Source organism: Myzus persicae, unplaced genomic scaffold (genome assembly GCF_001856785.1).
Source record: "Myzus persicae strain clone G006 unplaced genomic scaffold, MPER_G0061.0, whole genome shotgun sequence".
In the NCBI taxonomy this organism is placed as follows: domain Eukaryota; kingdom Metazoa; phylum Arthropoda; class Insecta; order Hemiptera; family Aphididae; genus Myzus; species Myzus persicae.
The window spans coordinates 20752-31436 of NW_019104082.1; the positions used below are offsets into that span (position 1 = coordinate 20752).

General features: G+C 28.5%; 1 protein-coding gene across 2 annotated transcripts; it reads left to right on the top strand.

Annotated features, from left to right (window-relative positions):
- Positions 1 to 2001: 2001 nt before the first annotated feature.
- Positions 2002 to 7486, top strand: LOC111038487 (actin-like protein 6B). 2 transcript variants are annotated; one of them, XM_022321613.1, is made up of 5 exons: positions 2002 to 2951; positions 4976 to 5367; positions 5436 to 5687; positions 6400 to 6579; positions 6669 to 7486. In XM_022321613.1, the coding sequence occupies exons 1-5, from the start codon at positions 2702 to 2704 to the stop codon at positions 6882 to 6884; spliced, it is 1290 nt and encodes a 429-aa protein (XP_022177305.1). In that variant the 5' UTR covers positions 2002 to 2701; the 3' UTR covers positions 6885 to 7486. The 2 variants fall into 2 exon arrangements, with proteins under 2 accessions (XP_022177305.1, XP_022177306.1); XM_022321614.1 differs by lacking the exon at positions 2002 to 2951 and adding an exon at positions 4558 to 4686.
- The last annotated feature ends 3199 nt before the right edge of the window (positions 7487 to 10685 follow it).

Here is a 10685-nt window from a genome sequence, read left to right on the forward strand (position 1 = left end):
TTTTTTTATTTGATCAAAAATAATATAAATTATATTTATTATTTATTTTATAAACTCATATTAACAGTTGATTAAAATCTGTTTAAGTGTAACAATATAATTATTAATTATATTAATATTGTATTCCTATAGTACAAACATGCAATATGAAAAGTATATTAATCAAGCGACTCAAGTAGACATATCTTCTAATCGACTTACGGAGTCGTTTATGAAAACGCAACTTACAAAACAATAATAATGAAAAACATAGGCAAGTATAATTGTAATAATACATTATTCAATTGTATTATGCTAGGGCACTCTTCCCAGTGGTCACATACCTAGCTCACCAACCACTGCGGGTAACAACACCTGCGTCGGCCCACATTGAACTCCCCGTGGGTTTACTCTTACTTCACAAATAAACATACTCCACTTTATATCTTGTAATTTAACACATTAACTGCTAAAGCTTTACAACAAATTCTGTCAATTAATCATCACTTTCAATTGGCTAATGGTATGGCATTCATGGTATACGAATGGTGTCCTATGACTTAAAAATTATGACTATCATAGCATGGTGTGACCGTCAATGTGTTATACTTATAACAATAAAAAAATAAAATATGTGCACCTATAAATTATAAATACATTTGATTAAATAATTGTATACGTTAAAATTACTAATCGATAAAAAAAAACATTCAATATTCAAGAGTTATCAAAAATCTAATATTATATTTTATATTTTTAGAATATTTTTTCGATGAGTGCAGAAATATGACTGGCAAGAATGAAATCAAAATAAAAAAAAAACGTTTCCTATTATACATTACAGATGGTTTCTTCTTATATTTCATAGAATTTTCTAATGTTTTTTTTATAATACGTATTGGGAGACAAAAGTAAACAAAAAATATTCATATTTATTTTGTTAGTATTCGTTATTTTGCCATGTTTGATACTCGAGGTTATTTACTTAAACAGTCATTACGTTATGGCTCCTATGTTGAGTAAATAAAAGATAAAAAGTATAATATAATCGTAAGACTAAAATATAACTATACATTGACATGCCAAAAATGTCCCCCGCTTCAGATGGTTGATGGAATTTACTTAAAAAAAAATCATATCGTTCTGAAAGTGAGTGATAAATAATAACCCTTGAAAAAATATTAGATTGTATAAATGTCAATTTAGTATTACATATAGGTTGTTAAAATATTTTATTGACATATTATTGTCGTTGAGTATCGTAGGGTCTCTCGAGATATTAATATATCATTCTCATCGAAAGCCGTTTTACTATTGTTAGGTATTATTATTTTTTCGATTCTATTTGTATATGATTACAATTTTATTAACTTGATTACAATTTATTAGAATTAAAATTAAAGACTCTAAGAGTATTAATAAAGTTGTAATAGTTGTTTTTTTAAGTTCATAGTTTTTTATTTTCAATGAATTATTTAATATAAATACTTTATTAGATCTGTATAAGTATATACAATATTCAATCTAAACCAAAATTGTTGAAGTGATTATTAATTATTATTTTTAGTACTTACCACCCGTAGCAAGCCCAAAAGTTTCGGCTCTATCATATAGTTACTACTATATTGGATTTTTGATACAATTCTTTAATCTCCACATTATTTTTGCCCATCAACTCTCCTTTTTATAAAAGTATTAATTAAGTTTGAATTATACAAAGTATTTTATTTATGTTTTTCAATTTTAATAATATAATTATTAAATTTGAATAACGTTATAGTTAGGATGTATTATGGGTAATATTATTATGATTTTAAAAATGTTTTTGATTTATTAATTTTAGTATTCTTTTTTTATAAAAATTATTTGTAAAAAAAAATGTTTAATTTCTATGTTTTTTTTTATGAAGGTGTGACTACTAATTAATTTTATAATTTTCATTATTTTGGCAAGACATTCGTTTTGGGTGGTACTTTTGGGATGTGCAATTGTGCTAATCCGCTGAACGGTTCAAAAGTTTTTTGCTTTAAGACACGGGTGAATTCGGTAGTGTGAATTCGTTTTAATTATTGGCACACTAAAAAGTACTCAAATATGTTCAAATGCATAAATAATGCTTTATTGTTGTAAAGGTTTTATATGGCCCGAGCAATTCTTGAATCATAACAGGTAAGAGAGGTAGACAATTACGAAGATTCGAGGGGTTAGTGTGAAAGGATTCAGAGAATAAAGGTATAAGTGAATCCGCTCCCTTCGATGTTCACGTATGGATGATACGCAGCTGTCCGTTTTCACCCTCACGTAGATGTTTCAAATCAATATTTGACACTCTCTCCCCTCCTCCCCCCCAGCCAACACACACACACACACACACACACACACACACGGTGATATCTCCACCAACCTTGTAGCTTATTGATTTTTTGTCCGAGATAACTACACAGGGTTTTCAAAATGACGCATACACAATAATACGGAAAATTTGGCAACACTGTAAGTACGTTTATCTAATGAATACAACAAAAACAAGCCTGTTTAATAGTCATCAGCTGTGGTTCGGCATCCTGATTGTTAATGTTATTATTATTTTGAGTGTTCGTGATAAGTATTCGTAAAATACGCCATTATTCTTAATCTCCAACATCTTCTTTATACATTGGAAATTGTATTTTCATTATTAATATTGTGTTTTATTTACTTTTGTGAACAGTAAATCAGAAACATGAATATCAACATGTTGTATGGCGGTGACGAAATCGGCGCGATCGTGTTCGACTTGGGATCGGAATCGATCCGCATCGGCGCCGCCCAAGATGATGCCCCAAAATCGGAAGTGCCGTCCATGGTTGGCATATTGAACGACGGCACACCAGATACGAGTGCGTTGGAACCAGGTGCGAAATCCGGCAGCCGGATCAATGGAAACACGAAATATTTCATTGATGTTACATCGTTGCGCGTCCCTCGTAAAGGTAAATATAGATCTAAATTACGTTAATTATTTACGTTACATGCAAATTAAGCATTGACTGTTACCCACAGATATATAAACATATTAGATAGCGCACGTCAATCCGAAAAGTGTGTCTTGTTCCGCCATATGCAACCACGGCAATGTTTACAAATATTAACTGATAACAGCCAATGATAAATTATAATTTTGATAAATACATATTAAAAAAACTAGATCATATTATACTTGTATAACTAAAATCATTATTCTTGGTTATTTAATAATATATAGACATGCACTTTTGTCCAAATTTAAACTTAAAAATTAAAATAGCTATACAAAAAACTGTGTACATATTATATGTATATGTATCAGGGCTTGCAAACCTTATAATAACGTTATGATTATAATGTTATATTTGATAAAAAACGATTGAAATTTGTAAATGTAATTATAACGGAAAACGATAAACGTAAATAAATAAATAACACAAAACAAAACGTAACGTTTAACAAAATATATGATGTATCATTAAACAAAACATAACGCAAAACGGTATATATTGTTTTCCATTAAACGAAATAATTAATTCCCAATTATTTAATAATACTTAGTAGTATTCAATTATTTATTCAATCCAAGAATTAATTTTATTCCGTATCCGGCCTATCCGGGAGATCCCGTATTAGATATTATTTTAAAACTTAATAAGAAGTTATTAATAGAATAATTTAATTACCAATAGCTAATAATAGTGATGCTCTGATAATATTGTACTGTACTATCTGTACTACGGTCGAAATTTATACCACTCAAGTTATTCAACTATTGTGTTCGGTGTTCAGTTTGCTCAGATTTATTCACTCGTCAGTGTTTGTCTAATTGTTGTCAAATGTTTAATATTTATATTTTATACTAATATACTTATAGTTTTAACGTGCATACGTTTTCTTTATATTAGTTGAACCCATTTAATTAAATAAATAAAATTTAACAATACCTATTTAAAACTCAGAATAGGGAAATTATGTCCCCAAAAAAAGGTCACAGTCGTATACTTTTAAATTGCGGCCTGTGTACTTTTAAAACAGGTATCTAAATACTTTTAAATTTTAAATAACGATAAACGCAAAAATTGTATAACGTTTTAATTATGAATAACGATAAACGCAAAAATTGTATAACGTTTTAATTCTGAATAACGATAAACGCAAAAATTGTATAACGTTTTAATTATGAATAACGATAAACGCAAAAATTGTATAACGTTTTCCGCTATCTAGTATGTTTATATATCTGTGCTGTTACCTTAAGTAGTTTTGTGCTCCTTGGCCGACTTTTAATTTAAAATGTTATCATTATAATTATTTATAATACGTAATGAAACATAAAAATGTTTAATGAGATGTAGTAGTGATGTGATAATTTGACATCAATGTATCTTTATTAATTATTTCTAAAGGTGTAAATAAGGACCCCTCCTAGTTTGACCTCAAAACATTTACTATTTTTTTAATATTATTATAGTAGGGCTTCAGCCCCCCTCCAACTCAATAGCAAACGCTATTCATTTGCGCTCATGATTGTTCCATCAAATGACTTGTTTTTAGCTTAAGATTATTTGACGATTACTCACGATCACAATATTGTATCTTTTTGGCTCGTTGAAATAAAATATTTTATTTCATTAAATGCTATGACTTGTGCATGCGTGTGCGAACTGCTATTTGTTCCCGGAAACGTTCGATGCCAGGGTACCTAAACATACTTATTGTTATTCGGGGAACTCACTCACACTTAAGATCAGTCTCTACGCATACACTCTCATAGCAATTTCCCAATGGATAAATAATGTTGCCTATATTCAACCCGTCAAAAACGATCAGCTTTCAACAGCCTTAACCTTAAGTTAAATACGTTGTATCATTTTTGCCAATTTAGCAAAAGTGTATTCGACCAAAAATTAAATATGTACCCAATACCATCTAGGCAGTACAGAAAAAAAAGTTGTATATTAATAAAATATTTTATTTTTATTTCTAGACAAAGTAGTGAAAAACTGTATGAAAGACGGCATGATAGATGATTGGGATCTATTCGAAAAGATTATTGATTATTCTTACTCAAAGTGCTTACACACAGAGCCAAAGTATCATCCAGTATTATTTAGTGAATCACCATTCAATACAAAATCCAAAAGGGAGAAACTGGTGGAATTAATGTTTGAAAAATATCATGTGCCGGCTGTTTATCTTTGTAGAAATGCTGTCTTAGCTGCATTTTCTTGTGGCCGTCCTACTGGTCTTGTTATTGATAGTGGCGCAATACATACATCTGCCATTCCCGTGCACGACGGGTATGTAATACAATCTGCCATTGTCAAATGTCCTTTTGGTGGAAATTTCATTAGTATGCAATGCAAAGAGTTCCTGGCTGTAAGTAGAATAAAATTGTTATAGTAATGTAATGACCTATTTGATTTTTCAATTTTTATCATTGGTAGGAAAATAATATCGATGTGACACCACATTACATGATTGACAAAAAAACAATAGTAAAAGAAAAAGAAAAACCAGTATGGATAAAAAAAAGGACACTACCAGAAGTGACGGACTCGTGGTATAATTATATGTGTAATTCAGTTATTCAAGATTTTCAGCATTCTGTGTTGCAAGTATCTGAAACTCCATATGATGAAAAAATTGTATCGACTCTACCAACTTCTCATTATGAGTTTCCTAATGGCTACAATCAAGTAAATAATAATATTAAGTTGATTATTAGTTAAATAAAATAAAAATAAATACCTTTACTTTATTTTTACATTTATTAAAATACATATAATCTGTAACATTTTTACAATAAGCATATGTTCGTAAAATATAATTGGTAGTGAATGCTTGAGGGGAGTAGCTACCCATCAGTAACACTCGACAAAAATACCAATATCATTGTTTAATTATAAATAATGATCACTAGAAAATTAAAATAAAATTAATAAAAAAATATATTTACCATCGCTGGAGTTTAAAGGTGAAAAATTCGTACTGGAGCTAATTTTTTTCTGGTAAATGAAAAGTATCAATGGAATTTATATTATGTTATTATTAAAAAAACCTTAAAGAACTAAAATCGTGATTATAAATCGGTGGAATTTACAATCGCCCATATCAATCGTAGTATACTGTAGGATCTTACCGAATTATTTGTTGAAATCAATATATTATAGTAATTTATTGATCATACAACTTATTTTACAAGTTATTTCTTTAAAAACAATATCGGTTAATTTTAAATGCAAGTTAATGAAATATCTATTATGAATTAAAATCCCCCAAATATTAGTCAAAAATGATTCTCCAAATAAAAAACAATTGCACTATTACTTACGTCTAAAGTTTAGTAAAAACCTTTTTTTATATAACCACAATAGTAAGGTCAAACTAAACTAATATTATATTTTTAAGGAGTTCGGCAATGAAAGATTCAAAATACCAGAAATGTTATTTGATCCTAGCCCTAATATGGGTGGTTCTATGTTAAGCATGAGCCATATTGTTGTCACTAGCGCAGGGATGTGTGATGTGGACATAAGACCTACGTTATATAATAACATTGTTGTCACTGGTGGAAATTCATTGATACAAGTAAATATTATATTTTGATCATTATTTAAACTATATTCTTAAATACAATTGTTTATTAATGTAAGATTTTAATATTTATGTGCCAAAAGGGTTTCCCAGAGAGATTAAATCGAGATCTCACAGCTCGTGTACCACCTAGTATGAGATTGAAAATGATTTCACCTAATGGATCTGTTGAGAGACGATTTGGTGCCTGGATTGGTGGTTCAATAATAGCATCGACCGGAACATTTCAACAAATGTGGTTTAGCTGTCAAGAATATAATGAAGGAGGCAAAGGTCAAATTCATACCAAGTGTATTTAATTATGTCAATATGGAGAGCCCTAGCTAGCCCACATTTACTAAAATTACAACTTATTTTTTCTTAAGTCTCGTTTGATCTCAGATTGTAAGCATACATTTTTATTGAATAAAAATATTAAAACAAAATAGGTATGTTATATAAAAAAAACTATTGGCACTTAAAAATAATTCTTGTATAAACAAATAAATAAATAATATATGAATTAACAATAAATAATTTTAAACATCAGGACATAATATACTATTATGTCTATATAGTGCATTATTTCACAAACGATTGATTAATACTGTAAGGTACCTGTTTAGTGAGCAATCTAGTGGTTACATCTAAAATATTCTGTGAGCAAACGAGTTCAGAGTTTAATTGGAAAATTTTAAAATGTGCGTAAACTATTTATGACCAATATAGTATAATAACTTGAATTTTTTTTACCTACATTTTTATACTAAATTTTACTTAAAATAAAACATTTGTATGTGAAAAAAATGTATTTATTCTTTTCTACAAATTTAAGAGAAAACTGCTTAAATCACTTAAAATAATTTAATTTTTATTTACACAAAAAAAACTTATAATTAAATATTATGTTTTAATAAGTTTAAGTTTGTCAGCAGACTTATTTTATATATGAGTATTTATATGTACTTATTTTCAATGTGCTTTAACAAAATTTAACACTCACGAAAAATCGAACAGTAATTACATTCATGATATTAATTTATTGCTGTTTATTGTGATAACATTATTCTTTGTACTTGGTTTTATATATTTTTTGTTTGTTAAGTTATTTTTAATATTTATTATGTAATGTACAATTTATTTCATAATTTTACATTCTAAGTAACCCTACAAATGTATTTATTTTATAATAATGAGTGTTTTTTTCGTGTGTTTATATGTACAAGTATTTTTTTTCGATAAATGTCAATAAAAACATTTTGTTGGATCAAAAAGATTGAAAATTTAATACAAGTTTCCTAAAAAGTTGTTATAAAAGAATTATATAATAATATATACGTACTTTTTTTTTCATGAGCATTTTAAGTTAAAATGTTGACAATATTCATCAAAATCTCTACAATTTGCAAATTATTTTGTAGTTAAAAATGTATAAAATGTTCAGTTTGTATAGTTAAGGATTGACAATTTTAAACAAGCTGTGTCTCAAAACTCATAATAGTAATTCATACAGTTACCAAAAAATCTAATAATTAAAGAAAATCTAATAATTATATCAACAGTCTTTTCAATAGATATTTCAAGTTCAATTTTGAACAAAATTAGATAATTATCGGAAGATTATGTTTTTAATTATTTTTTGTAATTTAAAAATAATATTGTATAATAATTAATAACACGCGGACAGGCCGTTTTAGCTTAGAATGGTTTTGGGAATACAATGATCTTATATCATTGAATTCAAATTTAACTATTCCATTACAGAAATTACCAACGTGTCATATATTTTAATATTTATGTGTCAAAGATTCGCAGTCAAAACATCTTTTTCAAACCTTTTTTTGCTAATTGTTTTTATACCTTAATACTTAATTCAAAATAAACATAATAAAAGAAGACAACATTTGTTTCTTCTATTGTTTATGATTATTATAATACAGTTATATTAGGTATCACAAACTTTTATGTACTTATTAATTTTTCGTTAAATAATTATTTATTGCCACTGCCTGACAGTGGTCAGTGACCCACACAACACCTACAGTACATGGCGGTACCCACTTGTCCACCTTCTTTCTTTAAATATTTGAAGTAATTTAATCATGGTCGTGGTTAAGGGAATTTATATTAAATTAAGAAAAATAATAAATAATTTGAAAAATATTATGAAGATACTTAGCTACCTAATTTGTTTTTTCATAAAAATAAACTATCGGCTATTATCTCAAAAAAAACTTACTTAGCTAATATTTAATTAAGTACTACATACCTAAGAAAATTTTATAAATTAAAGAATTTCGTATAAGTGAGTGTTTTGTGTAGCAAATTATACTTGCAATGTGCCTAAAGAGTTTATTGGTAAAACAATACCTAAACATATTTCTAAACCGTCACTAAATTTATGTTATAGAATTATAGGAACTATTGATAATAACATTAGTAACTATTGTTTGAAATTATCATAATATAGTGTTTGGCAATTTATTACAGCTCATGTATCTACAAAATAAATTAATAATGATGTAGCTATAGTGATATACATGCACAGCGCAACACAATTAGATCAAACGCTATATCTACATAATATATAGTGATATAATATAAATATTTATACCTATATAGATTTCACTTTTCTGGAGACCTTCACCTTCTACGGAGTCCTCGTACCTATACACACGATAACTTATTTCGTCCTTCTGTACAAGCATTTTTTTTTTACCAGAACTAAAACGTTGCAAAACGTTCAATCTACCATTAAATAGCTAGACGTCGTGCGCATTAACATAGGTTCGCCGTACATAGATATCTGATTTAAATATTGCAATATCTAACCTGTTACCTATATCTAGCACCGCGTATGTTATGATTTCGTGTTTAAATAATATCAGCTGTATAATTTTAAACATGGGTTGGTGTATAGTACAAATGTACATTTTTCTACTGACAATAATGAAACATTGAATTCCATGCAATAAAAGATAGCTAATAGACTGTATAAGTGATAATGAGTTAAAACTTGAAGTTAATATATATTCAACATGTAAAAACTAAAAACGTTGAGACAGATTATTGTAAAATTTGGCCCACGAATTTTTCTTAGTACCTATATATTGACCAATGTTTATTGTTTATTTAGACATTAATGAAAATAAATTTATATAGACGGGAGAACAGTAATTACTCGTTTTAAAGCCTTTTTTTGCAGAAAAATACAAGTTTCTCAATTTTAACTTATATCTAACTAAGTTAACACGGTTTTAGATATATTGAAAAATATGCCGTATAGTGTACGTACACGCGCATAGCAGAAAAGTTATATCTGTTTTAAAAAAAGTTAAAAAATATTCTGTTTGTAGGTAGGTGATTAAATTATAATTAAATTAATTAACTGGTAAAGTAACCAGTATTATATAAACAAAATGTAATCAAAATTGCAATATATTCACTGAAATCGTTGAATCATTTAATTATTTACAATTTAAAGGCAACGTATTATTATAGGTACTATGATACTTTCGATAAAAAGTGACAATGAAAATAATATAAATACAAGTAGTTGTGAGTACAAACGTACAATGATGTAACCCATTTACGTAACTATTTGACACACGTGTAACTAATTACTGGTCGTCGTCCTAGGTTAGGCGTAGATTTTTTTCGGGATAACTCGCCGAGTCCGTAAAGTACAACACGTTTCGACTAAAAACGCACGAGGTTTCGGCGTTTCGCCGCCAATCTGTCTGTCCTCGGCGGCGGCGGCGGCGGCACGCGTTCGAATGATTTTTTTCATCGATTTTTTTTTTATATCGCTGCTGCCCAAGACAATGTGCGAGTGTGTGCGAGCTCGATTTCACGCCCGACAACGATTTGTGATATGCTGAATTATGAATGGTCGGGTGGTTTCTCGGTGGCGGTACAGGTATATTGTACCTACAGCAACGTGGTAGTGGTACATAATATTATAATGTAGGTATAGGTATCGTGGTGTAGTGGCACAGGAGTGGTAGTGGTAGATAATATTATTATTACTGTTACCGTCGTACGAACGTTAATTATTATGGATACTTGGCCAATTTACGACATTTTATATCCTGAACGCTCTAAACTATATTATACCGTCG